This window comes from Lemur catta, chromosome 20 (genome assembly GCF_020740605.2).
Source record: "Lemur catta isolate mLemCat1 chromosome 20, mLemCat1.pri, whole genome shotgun sequence".
NCBI lineage: Eukaryota > Metazoa > Chordata > Mammalia > Primates > Lemuridae > Lemur > Lemur catta.
Genome location: NC_059147.1, coordinates 10,864,546 through 10,879,285, shown reverse-complemented (window position 1 = coordinate 10,879,285; position 14,740 = coordinate 10,864,546). Strand labels below are relative to the sequence as shown.

The 14,740-nt window shown below is 35.7% G+C and overlaps 1 protein-coding gene across 1 annotated transcript in view; it reads right to left on the bottom strand.

Moving 5' to 3' along the window:
• The window catches only part of RPGRIP1L (RPGRIP1 like), a 100,184-nt gene that overhangs the window by 45,553 nt on the left and 39,891 nt on the right, over window positions 1-14,740 (bottom strand). Inside the window, exons 13-19 of the mRNA XM_045533195.1 lie at window positions 14,188-14,367; window positions 13,425-13,542; window positions 9,347-9,799; window positions 7,658-7,809; window positions 4,686-5,064; window positions 504-694; window positions 10-93 (exon numbers count right to left, since the gene is read on the bottom strand). Of these exons, the coding sequence (XP_045389151.1) occupies window positions 10-93; window positions 504-694; window positions 4,686-5,064; window positions 7,658-7,809; window positions 9,347-9,799; window positions 13,425-13,542; window positions 14,188-14,367 (1,557 nt within the window). The remainder of the gene's footprint in view (window positions 1-9; window positions 94-503; window positions 695-4,685; window positions 5,065-7,657; window positions 7,810-9,346; window positions 9,800-13,424; window positions 13,543-14,187; window positions 14,368-14,740) is intronic.

Below are 14,740 nucleotides of genomic sequence, written 5' to 3'. Positions count from 1 at the left end.
ACTACTTACATCACTCTGATGTGGCATGATATCCACAAAAGACACCTTCTTATCTACAGGGGTTAAACGTTGTCTCGGTTTAGGTCTTGGTGCCTAAAATAAACCAATGTCAGACTGAGTATGATGACCATTACATTTTAGATAGGGCTTTAGCTTTTTTTTTTGGTGAAGGAATATTTATTAAGTTTTATATTCAAAGCCTTATGTTTGACCACATGTACTTACCATTAAATTGGTACTAATTGATCAACACTAATGTACACATATGTGAAGTAACATCCATAGGGTGATGGGCAGGTAGAAGGGGGTGGAGGGGAAGGGTAAATCCACACCTGATGGATGCGGTGTGTACCGTCTGGGGGATGGGCAAGCTTTTTGGGCAGTGCAAAGGCAATTTATGTAACCAAAGTATATGTACCCCTGTAGTACTCTGAAATAAAACATAAAAAAAGACATAAAAAAGTCTTATATTTGAAAGGAAATTGAAAGTCACTGTTACTCACTACAACTAACGTGCTAACAGAAGATGTTGGAGGTAGTCTTTGAACAACTTCTGGCTCTTCTCTGCGTATGAAATTTCCTAAGTCTTCAGTGGTTATGGATCCGCTTGGTGGAAGGTAAGCAAATTTCCATTTCAGTATAACATGGATGGTGCCTGCGGGATGCTTCTGATGATCTGTTAATTCAAATATTCCTGTCAAATTACAAAAATAATTTTAATTAATGCTAGAGTGAAGTTTTATAACCATAAGAACTGAAGAGGAACAAAGAACTACCCCCAACTTCAAAAATAATCTTGGCTTTTACTCACAACTCACATGACTTACAGAATAAAATAAAGACAAAAGGATCTATGATAGGTTCATCTCTCAAACAGACTTCTTTCAGAAGGTAAGGCCTCAAAGGTAATACTGATTCAAAGATGTGAAAATTAATTTAGAAATATTTTAATTCACTATAATTAAATTCAGAGACTATTCAGAATTCTTAGCCTTCCTCCAAGACATTATCTGTGTTATTGCTCAAGTTTCAACCTTCTTTTTGACTTGAATATTCTTGTAAGGCTTGTCTCTAAAGAAAAATATATTAAAACTTTAAAATTTCAAATATTTTATACATCCAAAGGAGTCTTTATATTACTATATAGTTCTATTACAATTTTAATATGCACTACTGGGAATTGTTAAATGACTCCAAATTAATAGTGGCAGAGCAAAAACATGTCCATAAAATAAACAGGCATCCAAAACAAACAGCAGTAACGAAAAGTACCACCTAAGCTGAATCTGTAACATTGAGTCATAAATGTTAATCACTGCACTAGATTTTTTGGAGTATGAAAGTAATCCCTGACTTAAACAAAATAAACCTATATTTCTTTCTTTCTTTCTTTTTTTTAGAGACAAGGTCTTAGCTACATTGCCTGGGCTGGGATGCAGTGGCTATTCATAGACGTGACTATAGCACACTGTAGCCTTGAACTCCAGGCCTCAAGCAGTCCTCTCGCCTTAGTCTCCTGAGTAGCTGGGACTACAGGTGTGCACCACTGTGCCTAGCGTAAACCTATATTTCAAGCATTAATTTATTTAGAGGTATCCTTTTCTTTATTCTCAAGTGTTGATACTTCTTTTAATGGCTGGATGGGAAAAAAACCAAAAAAATAAAAACCCCCAAACTCCAGACTTTAGGGAGGACCAAGGATATAGGTGGTATATAAGGAGGTGATAAACTGCTATGACAGACACAGGCCAAACTGATCAAAGTTGTAGAACAAATTGAGAAGAATTTACTCAAGAAGATCTACTGAACCTTAGTAAGAATAGCATGAGTCTGTGGGACTGCTCTCATCCATCCCCCTAGCTCCATGTTACAGAAGTTCTACAAGGGTAGGGTAGGCTATGAAGATTGGCAGCCTCTGCTGGAGAAGGATGACTATATTTGGAACAAAGTGTAGATAATTTCATGCCCAGGGGCATTGTTAAAAAATAATAGCAATCTCAGTGGCAAACAATCAGGTAAGGCCAACATGGCAGCCAGCCTGAGGTCTCAAAACTGGTTGTGGAAAGCAAAAGATCAGAAGGCCAGTCAATAATTTAAAAGGGAGATCCAAGGAATAAGAAAGACATCCAAAGTGGGCCTTGATAAGATCCAATCTTTAGCTCATGGTATGGAAGGCTGTGGGCATGTACAAAGCTGTTTGCATGCTCAGGAAAAACCAAGGAAGACCCCAATAAGTGATCTGTTTCTGCATGAACGAGAAAACTAGTCAACGTGGAAAGTAAAAGCTGAGGCAGACTTGCAGACTGAACTTGGAATGTATCCCCAAGCCACAGACTGACCCATAGGCATAGGGTGGAAGCCTACTGGCTCAAGGTGTTTATGCACACCTTTTTAACAATCACTGGCTGACCACTAAGCTATGCTGATCCATGCTTAAAATTAAAACAAGAATAAAACAAACAAAGAAACAGAACTTAGCAGAGACATCAGTGGTTACACACAGTGAGGGAATAGACTCTCTAGAATTAGTCCAGGCAAGTCTCCAAAAAACCAAAAATAGCAACAGTAACCACCTCAGGCAAGGTGCTGCAATATATTATCCAAAGTGTCCACTTTACAACAAAAAATTCATGAGACACGCAAAAAAACAGGAAAGTATAATGCATATACAAGAAAAAAAGCAATCAACAGACATTTTCTGAGAGTGACCATATTAGACTTGTCAGACAAAAATTTCAAAGCAGCTATTATAAATATGTTCAAAGAACTAAAAGAAACCATGTTTAAAGAATTCTTTTAAGGAAAGTATGATGATAATGATTTACCAAATAGAGAATATAATAAGGAGATTATAATGTTGGGTGTGGTGGCACATGCCTGCAGCCCCAGCTACTGAGGAGGCTGAGGCAGGAGTATCGCTTGAGCCCAGTTTGAATCCTGCCTGGGCAACAATGAGATCTTCAACTCTAAAAAAAAAAAAAAAACAAAAAACCAAAACCAAACAAACAAACAAAAAACAAGAAAGAAAAGAGTGTGAGATTATTTTCAAAAGTAAATAGATAGAAATTCTGGAGTTGGAAAGTATAATTCCTGGAAATGAAAAAATTCTATAGAGGGTTCAACAGGAGATCTAAAATGGCAGAAGAAAGAATCTGTGGACTTGAAGATTGATCACTACAGGTTATCCAATCTGAAGAATGGGAGAAAAAATGAAGAAAAATGAACAAAACCTCAGAGACCTGTGGAGAATAATTAAATATATCAACATAAGTATACTGGAGGTCCAAGAAGGAGAAGAAAGGGCAAAAATTTTTTTTAAATTTTTAATTCTTTAATTTTTTTAGAGATAGGGTCTCACTCTGTCACCCATGCTAGGGAACAGTGGCTTGATCATAGCTCACTGTAACCTTGAACTCCTGGGCTCATGCAATCCTCCTGCCTCAGCCTTCTGAATAGCTAAAACTACATGCATATGCCACCATGTCCAGCTAATTTTTAAAAAACTTTTAGCAGAGATGGGGCCTCACTATGTTGCCTTGGCTGGCCTTGAACTCCTGGGCCAAGCGATACTCCTGCTCTGGCCTCCCAAAGTGCTGGGATTATAGGTATGAGTCACTGCACCCAGCCAAAAAAAAAAATTGAAGACATAAATGCAGGAAACTTCCCAAATTTGGTGTATAACATTATGCTCCACATACAGGAGGCTCAATTTCAAGGAGGATAAAGACAAAGAGATCCACATCTAGACATATCAGTTAAACCGTTAAAAGCTAAAAACAAATAGAAAACCTGGAAAACAGCACCAATTATACAAGAACCACATTAAAATAAACAGCTGACTTCTTATCAGAAACAATGGATGCCAGAAGTCAGTGGTGTGATGTACTTAAAGTGCTGAAAGTAAAAAAACCTCACAAACTGTTGACCAAAATTATACACAGCAAGACTATGAAATAAAAGCAAAATAAACACACTCCCAGATAACAACGATTGAGAGGATTCACTGGTAGCAGACCTAACTTAGAAGACATATCATACGAAATTTTTTAGGCTAAAAGGAAAAAACACCAAATGGTAACTCAAATCCACACAAAGGAATAGAGACCAATAAAGGTAATTACATAGGTAATTAAAAAAGACAGTATAAATACTTTTCTCTTCTTAAATGATTTAAAAGACAACTGCATAAAATGATAACTGTAAAATTATATTGTTGGCTTATATCATATGAAGATAAAATATATATAACAGCACAAAGGAAAGGGAGGAAATGGAGCTATATGGAGTTTTTTTCCTCCCTTAACTTCTTTAAAGAATATATGATTATATACAGCAATAATTATAACACTGTATTGCATATATAATATATAGATATACTATATACATATACATGACCATAGTAGCACAAAGGAGGGAAGCGAGAATAGAATTAGAGAAAATTTTCTATATTTTAGTGGAATTTAGTATTAATTTTAAGTAGATGGTGGTAAGTTAAGATGCACATTGTAATCCTTAGAGCAACTACTAAGAAAATAACTAAAAAAAAAAAAATAATGATACCGTCTTAAAGTTTTAAAGATTACCAGAAAAGGTTAAGAAGATCAGTTATAAACAAATAATATCCACAATGAGGCCTAATTTTGTTTGGTTTTTACAATTTCATAGATTCAAGAACATAGGCTTACCTGAGATACACCTGTCATGTGCCAATGAAATCAGAGGCACATTGGCTTTTCCTATGTAAATATTCTCCTGGGTATCACTATCATCAAAAACATAAAAACTCAGAGACTCTGACTTAAGGTATCGATCCAAATCCATATTCATTGGCACTGGGAAACACATATGATCATCAAACTGTGGATCATTGCTACTGGGAATGATGGCTGTATCATGGTCTGCAAAATCAAAAAACTTGTACACAACATATGGGTGTGGCTGCAGGTGGCTTGCACGGGACTGCAGGTGGTTGCAACATCTTATTGTAACGTGAAGTTCATTTAAGTTGCCATCTGTGGAATCTGTAGAACTGAGCTGAGCAGTTTTGGGTGCTTGCTGACTTAACTGGAAAAACATACATATTTATATTATAGAAATATACGATTAAAACATAAACAGCAGCTGCCACCCCCCAAACAAAATAATTTTGTAAATTGACAAAAGCTGTATATTTTCACTTCATAGTTAACTTTTCAGTTAAAGGATCTCTGATTCTTATTCAAAACCAGTATTCTCTAGAACATGTGTGAACAGATGATCTTGTATTATTAGCAACAAAAATGAGAGACTGAACATAGAAGCAGAGATTGGTGCTAAAACCAAATAAAAGCAAGAAAAATGTTAGTCTGATGTTTTTAAGTTCTATTTAATAACTGAAGATGACAGTGAGCAATGGGTCCAAAGATGAATGTCCTAACTAGAGAACTGCCCATGCAGGGTTAACGATCTGTTATATTTGGGTTGGCCCTCATCCTCAACTGTTAGGACTTGAAGAAGCAGATATCTGAAGCCACATTAGCCAGTTTATCAAAGTCCAACTGTTATAAGAACAAGAGAACTGAACTAGAGATAAACCTTGAAGGGATAAAAAGCTAGAATTGGAAGGATACTTCAGAAGAGAGATGAGCAAAAGGAGTTATTAGGCAGAGTTGGAAACTACTCTATGGCCACTTTTGGAAATATTACTGAGACAGCACACAAGCATTTTAGAAAACAATTGTTCTGACTGTTAAATCTTCCATAGCTGATGTGATCTGTGACAAAGAGAATGCTAGCGTTTCAGTGCCTTGTTTAGTTAGTGTTGGAGAATTCTCTACCTTCCACAAAGGGACCCCTGCATTTCTGAATCTGAATTGAGCATCTGGGACCCTGACTATAAGAGAAGTTTACTAGAGAAGGAAACATAGAGCTATAGTCATAATCTCCTTAGCAGAGAAATCTGGTGGTGTGGAAAGGAGAAACCTGAGAAGGGAATCACAATGCTGCTTTCCCAGGGCTAGTTTGCCCTCAGCCACAGAAGGCTGAGCGGAATGAATTTAAAAGTACTCCCTCTACTTCTTTTCCCAAATCTGCCCACAAAAGCTGAAATACCACCAGTAAATGACTTACTCAAGTCAGAATTTGGGAGTCTAAAACTCTTAAACTATAAAACAAAACCAACAATCTGGTTTCTTTATTTTTAACTTCCATTTCCATAACAGCATTTCCCAAAGTGTGTTATAAAGAATACTAGCCAGAAAGGTGATGTCTGGGAAGCAGGTGCCATTCTTTCTTAACAATGTTATAGTAGTCACAGTTCTTTAATTGAAAGTTATAGAAATCAATTCTATCTAGCAAAAACAGCAAAAAAGGGACTTTACTATAAGGTTACAGGGATATTTTATGGAACTATACAGCAGAAATGTGATTGGGCCTTAGGAAGGCAGTGGACTGGAAACCCACCAGAATTTACTCTCTGTCTGGTCTCTATTTTTTCCTGTATATTTGGTCATTATTCCCTCTCTTCAGATCCCTTTCCTTTCCTTTGCTGGTTAACATGGCAGAAGATAGCTGCCCACAGCTCCCAATTTTACATGTTCCAGCCATGTCTTATTTTCTCTTGATTTCAGAAGGCAGAATCTAATCGGCCCAAATGGGGTTTAGTGGCTATTTCTAAATCATTAGTTATAATTGGGTGGGGTGTGGGAGAAAGCGGGATCACCTAACATAAAACTGGCCACTGAGGGGCTGACCCTATAGATTGGGGTGGAGGCAGTTCCAAGAGAAAAAAATGTAAGATAATCATGACTTGAGCAGACATTTCAAGATATTTCTACTATATTCTATCTTCTATCCCTTTGTTACTAAACATAAGTGCGTACTTTATGCTTCTTGTTGAGATTTACATTATACACAACGTCAGGAATACTATCTAACTCTGTTAATTCAGTGCTTTCTGCATTTATTGGATCATGGACTTCATTTGGAAATATGGTCATTAAGACTCCATGAAACATAGTTTGGTAAATGCTGCCCCGAGGAATTGCATTTAAACTCCCGATTCTCAGAAAGAGAATATTAATTTTGCATTCTACTTTGCATTTCAGAAACCTCAGGAAACAATTTAAAAGAAGGACAATAACTGGCAGTCCAATAATAGCTATTTATTTCCTTAACAGTAGAAACTGTTAACAAGTCTCTTGATGTGTGATAATAGCATTGTGATTACATTTTTCAAAAATGTCCTGGGGATCACAAGCGAGTTTCTTTGTGTTGATGGAACAGTTCTTTATCTTGATTGTGGTGGTGGTTATATGAATCTATACATGTGATGCAACTACACACACGTGCATAAATGAGTGAATGTAGAAACTGATGAAATCTGAATACGGTATGTAGCCTAGTTGATAGTATTATACCAATGTCAGTTTCCCGGTTTTGATATTATACTATAGTTATGTAAGATATTACAATGAGAAGAAAGTGGGTAAAGAGTACATGGGACCTCTCTGTACTGTTTTTGCAACTTCCTGTGAGTCTGTGATTAATTCAAAATAAAAAGTTAAAAAAGCCACTTGATGGCTGTGAAAGAAAATGATTTCAGTTTAAAGAATGACACAAAAAGAAATATTATAAAATTTCTATGTTATAAAAGGCTTTTAAAGCCAAACAAGTTTACCAATTGCATTTGCTCTGGCCCCTTAAAATTTGATGTTATATATCCCAAAGCCTTTGCCCGTTCTCGATAAAGTCGAATTGCTTGATCCATGGGAACTCTTAATCGGAACCAGTATTCCACTGTGCCAAAATTTGGGATGTCTCCTTTAGTTCCTACAAATCAATACATAACTCCCTTTAAAATAGTTCTATAAATTAAAAGATATACCAGTAAAAAATACATCAATGGCATTATGCATTAAAACTATATATTTTATGCTAAGTAAAATAATATGACTTTCACAAATGATGTGTGATTGGCAAACAACAGAGATGAAGAAAATAGTTATTTTTGAAGTATGAGTTTCATTATATTTTAAATATTATTAAAGAACTCCATCAAACTATGTTTGAGCTATCCAAGTTATACTATTTCAATCCTCCTGCAATATGTAAAAAAAATCTAAACATTGAGTCAAATACTCTAGATTCTTCTTGCTGCTGTAGTACTGTTTTTTAAACAAGTTATATTCAATGTAGTCTGACACTTATAGTATGAAACCTGAAAATTATAAATATAACTTTCCATATTCTAATTCAATTTTCAAGAAATCTTTGGACCTTCCCATTTCTGTACTGTACCATAAGTATAGAGGAACAATGTCACAACTATGTCAAATATATAGCGTCTGCAATATACCCTCACATGACGTTTCCCCGGCATATCCTCAGTACTCAACTCAGGCAGTTCTTCATGTTGCTTCTTCTTTGAAGACTTCCAGGGGGGCTCCTAGGAGACTTAAGAGCCCTATGCTTTCTTCAGAGACCCTGTATATCCTCATTAGGGCACTGACTGCTTTGGCCTAAGTGTCTGTTCACAAGTCTATTTCTCCAACTAACTATAAATTTCTTGAAGGCAAGGGCCACAGTTTTCACCAATATACTCCTGCCAGAGGGACTAGTACATAATGGATACTCAATATTTGTCAAATAGAGAACATTCTATTCATAAACTCTTCCGAACATATTATTAACAAGATTACCCCTACTCTCTCCTACTTCATCAATTTCTTTTTTGCTAATGGATCATTCTCATCAGCATACAAACATAATTTAGTATCTATCTGCCTGCTCTGGTTTAGTTTTTTTTTGAGACAGAGTCTCATTGTATTGCCCGGGCTAGAGTGCTGTGGCATCAGACTAGCTCACAGCAACCTCAAACTCCTGGGCTCAAGCGATCCTCTTGCCTCAGCCTTCCGAGCGGCTGGGACTACAGGCACGCACCACGATGCCCGGCTAATTTTTTCTATATGTTTTTGGTTGTCCAGTTAATTTCTTTCTATTTTTAGTCTCGCTCTTGCTCAGGCTAGTCTTGAACTCCTGAGCTCAAATGATCCACCCACCTCGGCCTCCCAGAGTGCTAGGATTACAGGCGTGAGCCACCATACCCGGCTACAATTAATCTTTAACCAAACAAAGGTATCCATATGATAAATAAACATCTGCAGTTATAAGTTTTAAAAAAATTAATAGCCATTGTACCAACATCATTAATGACATTTAAGATAGTTCATCAATTTTGGGCAGAGAATGCTGTCCTTACCCTAAAGGCATCCTTAGTGTATGAGAGAAGATACTAATGTAGAACACCATATTAATGTATAAAGCAAACTAGTCATTCAAACACCCAACACTTACAAACTGTACTTACCAACCAAACTTGCTGTACAAAATATTCGACCGCTTTTTTCTAGCATTTCATGAAATCTTAATTGACATGTTGCAATTGTTTCATAATCTGTGCTGTAAGCTTGGTGGACCTCAAGAGTGATAGTATTCTTCTGGATATATTGCAAAAATAAGTCATTGACATGAACAAGATATTGAGAAGTGAAGTTATATTCTGGGTGAAGGCCTCGCACTATGGGAGTTGTCTGGAGTTCAAAATCATAGAAAGCATAGGTACAAAAAGTGACAGGCTCTTTATCTCCAGATGCCTGTAAAACTTCAGAAGAAAAGGTTACTTTGTTGATATGGATTTCAAATAGATTTTCCCCTCGTTCTAAGTGGATGGTTTCATCAAATTCATCTACGGAGTCATCTGGCATGATTTCTGTTTTAAATTTATACTGCCTGGTGCCATAGGCAATATCCTTTAATTGGGCTGCAAGAGAAGACACACAGTTGAGAGATTTTAAAATATTGACATACGAAGACACAAACTGGCTTTTGAAGTGGTTGGATATCTGAGTACTTTTGGTGAATAGTCCCAATCTTAAATTCTATGACCATACTATTTTTTGATAAATAATAGAAATTCATCATTTGACATCACTTATTAGACAAAAACAAAATTACAACTTGTAATATAGCCTAAGCCAGGAAAAAGGGAAAATTAAAAAAAAAAAAAGAAAAGTAAAAAGGACTCTGAACGAACAGCTGAGGTAACTATTTGGATTCCACCTGCTCCTCTGCCTCTGCTCTGTCCATTATCTTCTTTCCTAAAAAGTCAATTTCTCTTTCCACTGGCTCCTTCCCTTTAACTTATTAAGACATGTACTTTTCTACTTTTGGTGGTGATGGATATGTTTATTATCTTGACTATGGTGATGTTTTCACAGTTGTATGCATAGGCCCAAACTCACCAAATTGTACAGAAATATGTGCAGTTTAAAGTATGTCAATTATTCTTCTCTAAAGCTGTTTTTAAAAAGATATGTCTGGATTTCCTCCTAATGTTATACCCAAATTCCTAGTAAGAATAACGTACACATGTGTCTCCAACTACTCATTTAATGGACATTTCTGAAAACCTTCTGCAAATAGCATCTGCCTTATTTTTCCGTGAAACTACTACAGAAAAAAAACCACCAATAACCAATTTATTGCTAGACTCTATGGACAGTCACCTTTGTATTACTTGATTTCTTTGCTTTATTTGACACTGATGACCACTTTCCCTTTTGTGAGCTTCTGTCCTACCTTGGCTTTCATCTCATTGTCTCCCCTGCTTCTCCTCCTACCTCTCTTCTTATTCTTTAGGGGATTCTCTCTCTTTGTTAGTTAGAGTTAACTAAATTAAAGTAAACTTTTAATTCTCTTCTTAGTCTACACATTCTCATAGGTGATCTCATCCACTTTTATGACTTTTGCTACTATCAATATGCGGGAGGCTTCCATATTTCTATTTTCAATTCAGATTTCTTTCCTCAATTCCAGACCCATGTATCTAATGTTTTGCTTAACTCTATCTATCTAGATATCCCACGGGCACATCAAACTCAACATATCTAAAATAGAATGTATCATACTGTCTTCTAGCTATTTCTGTACTTTAAATCTCAAGTGATGATGTTAGCATTCAACCAGCTGCCCATGCTAGATCCCAGAGAGTCATCCTAGATTTCTTTTTCTTTTACTCTCTTCACATTTATAGGGTCATGACTATGCAACACTATTTCCTAACTCTATCAAATTTCTCTCTGTCCTCACTATCTTCACTATACCTTAGTTATACTTCCAGTTTATTACGAAGATTATTATAGAACTCAAACTGCTTCCTTCCTTCATATCTTACCCATTCCTCCCAATACCTGTAGCTTAATCTCCAAAATGCAATTCTGAGTTTATTTTCCCTACCTTAAAATCCCTCAGTGGTTCTCTAGGTTAATAAGGTTCCAACTCATCAGGGAGGCAAAGAGGGCCTTCAGGACTTTGTTCTTTCCAGCCTTATTCTCCACGTTTTCTTCCCTTTACTAACCCTGAGTTCCAATTCGATGGATGCACAGTGCAGTTTCTCAAATGTGTCACAGTGCTTCATACTTTGGGCATTTTTACCTGCCTCACTTACTGCCTGGAAGGCCTTGCATTACTACTTTTACTTAGTGGTGAATTCTGTCATCTTTAAAGACTCCATACTGACTGTGTGAATGAAGTCTTCCTTGAATGTTGAAGTAAAAATAGGCATTTTTTCCCCAATGTTTCCTTGATACTTTTTGCATTTTCTTAGCTTTACAGAGTGTATACTCTTCCTGGTGAAGAATAACCATTTATTTACTTGTCCACATCTTACGAGTTCCTTGAGGGAGGTGCTTCAGTTTTTTTCCTATTTGTATTCTCACTGCCTAGCACTTTGCTTAGGATGGGTTAGGTGCTTGATGATGGTTATGGAATGAATCCATGAATTTAGGGGACAGATAAAATACATTGGTAAAGATTTACTAAGACTTGAAAGAAATGAAAATTCCAAACTCTGTGACCTCTCTTTTAACCAAGAAAATTCCATTAAGCAACTTTTTATTGAGTACTACTTGGAATAAAAGGTACACACTGCTCCTTGACTTTTGGAAAGCCCTGTTCAGTTAGACAAAGCTATTTATTTAGCCCTTCTATATAGAGCAGAGGTTCTCAGAGTGTGGTCGGAAACCCTAAAGGTTCCTGAAACCATTTTGGGGGTCTTTCAGGTCAAAACTCTTTTTATAATAACACTAAAATGTCATTTGCCCTTTTCATTTTTATTCTCTCACTAGTGTATAATGGAATTTCTCAGAGGCTACATGATGTGTGGTATCACAAGAGATTAAATGTAGAAGCAGACATAAAAATCTAGCTGTTTTTTATTAAGCCAGACCCTGAAAAGATTTACAAAAATGTTAAAAATTTTAAAAATTTAAAACAATGCCACTGTTTTCATAATTTTGTTTTGTTTTGTTTTGGAGAGCATAACTTTTTAAAAATAAGTACTTTAATTTATGTTAACATGTAATAAGTTTATTATTATTTTAACATAACTTAAAAGAAATATTTTTAACATTTCTTACTTTTAATTTCCAATATGATAAATATCAGTGAGTATAACTCATGAATAAAAAGCCTTTGTGAATCTCATACTTTTCAAGAGTGTAAAATGACAGCTGGCATAGGTTACTGAATTAAGTATTGTATAGCAGTGGACATGAAAGAGAGACAGAGTACTTGTCATCGTAGAACTGACATTGTGGTTACAGAGCATGTGCAAAATCCAATAGCTGAAGAACACTTACAATACATACAGTATATAATACATATTTTTTGAGTATATGTGAGGAAAACTGGGTAAGTGCTGAGCTAGTGTTTTTCAACATATAGTTTTACACCTGCCTCTGAATAGCTTGCATTTATTTCTAAATACATACATATAAAGAAGCATGGGCCCCAGGATCTCCAGGGGTAGGGCCTAGAAAGCTGCATTTTAAACAAGTTTCTCCGGTGACTTTCTTACTTGCTGAAGTGGGAAAATCACTGTAAAAGCATTTCAAGTAGAGGGATGGCTAGGAATAATCAGAACCAGCTTCCCAGCACAGGTGAGCACTGAGTTAGATTTCGAAGCAGGGAAGGGTATATCTTGGAGTCAAGGTTAGACGAGGTCTAGGCAGAGCACACAGCAAGAACAAAGGCATGGTGGTGGGACTGAGCAAGATGAATGTGAGAATGAGAAAGTAGACCGGTTTAGCTGAGGTGCACAGGTTGCTTAGAAAGGTACTGGTAAATTTGAGTCTGTGGTACTTTATGAAGTACTTTTAAATCTTGCCTACAACACTGAATCAAAAAACCAGTAGGGAATTACTAAGAATTCTTGAGCAGAAAAGAATCAGATGAAAATACCCTTTCTGGTAACTTAGTATTATAGCTTATGAACTGAGAAAAAATAAAGCAAAAATATATCATGAGTGCAGATTTGGATAACACTATGAACTGTAACAAAATCCATTCCTCTAGTTACTATGGACAAAAAATTGTGTACATTGTACCTTCTAGTTTCCGGATGCGTGCAGCCCTGATATCAAGAAGATGAACATATTGTTCTACTTTGAGTTCATAATCTTGCTGCAAATTTTCCATCTTATGGGTAACTGCCTCAACCTCCATCTAAGAAATAAAAGATAATAAGTTTCAGTATTTATGATTAGTTCCATTTTCATTATTCAAAGCTACTGTGATTTCAAGTATTTTCTAGATCCTGGAAATACTAGAAGTTGTAAACCATGGTTTCCTGACCTCAAATAGCTTATAGTTTAGAAAACTGTGCTTGGCCCTGTTCACAAATCAGGAGTAAAATAAACTAAACTCCAGATTCCTTTTCATGGAGGTGAGTTTTTATTTTGTTAAAAGCTAACATAACATAGTTATGGCAGGATTCAGGACAACTATAACTCATTTGCAGGATGCGCTAACACCAATAAATGTTAAGTTCGTTTCCACTGTTCATTCCCTAAAGCCAGGGACTTAAAAAAATTATTTGTTTTTCAGCTATTTGCAGTACCTAGTTAAAAAGCTAAATTCCAGAGATACGGTAATACATGTTAATAGATGATAATAAAGAATATACACGCTTGAAGCTCTGACTCGGGGGGATGGGCGGGACACGGGCAATATATATAACCTGAACTTTTGTACCCCCATAATAAGCTGAAGTAAAAAAAAAGAGTTTTTTAACACATGATACTTAGAAAAGTAAATCTTCAGCAGAATATTACAGAAAACCTATCCTCTTGATTTAGTGTATTACATTACCTGATAATCTTTATTAATTTTATGTTGCATAATTAGCATGTTTCTTGTCTTCTCAAGTTCTTGCACTGTTTCTGCATGAGTTGCTTGCAGCTCTCTCATGGAGTGTTCTAGATCTTTGTTAATTTTACCGTCTACTTTCTCTAAAAAGGAAAGGTCTCCACTTTTTTGTTCTTTTTGAGCCTAAAACAAAAACATGTTTTATTACCAAAACAAGAATTTCTAAAATGTGACTGTATGAATTAATATAAATATAGTAAGAAACAATCATTAATTGAAAACATACATATTTCCATTTTTTCTATCAGGAATAAAGCAGTCCTGATATATTTGGATAGAAGTGAAAAAACAGCTTATTATTTCATGAAATATAAAAGAACCATGCATATTTATATATATTTCTTCATTTGATTAAAACCTACATTGTGATCTAAAAGGAAAGAAGTATATTTTCTGTGTCTTCTTGCATATAGCAGACTATCCTAGAACTGGAAGATATCTTCTTGTTACATTTAAAATTCAATCTTTTACTTAACACGGTGCACACCAAGGTCTC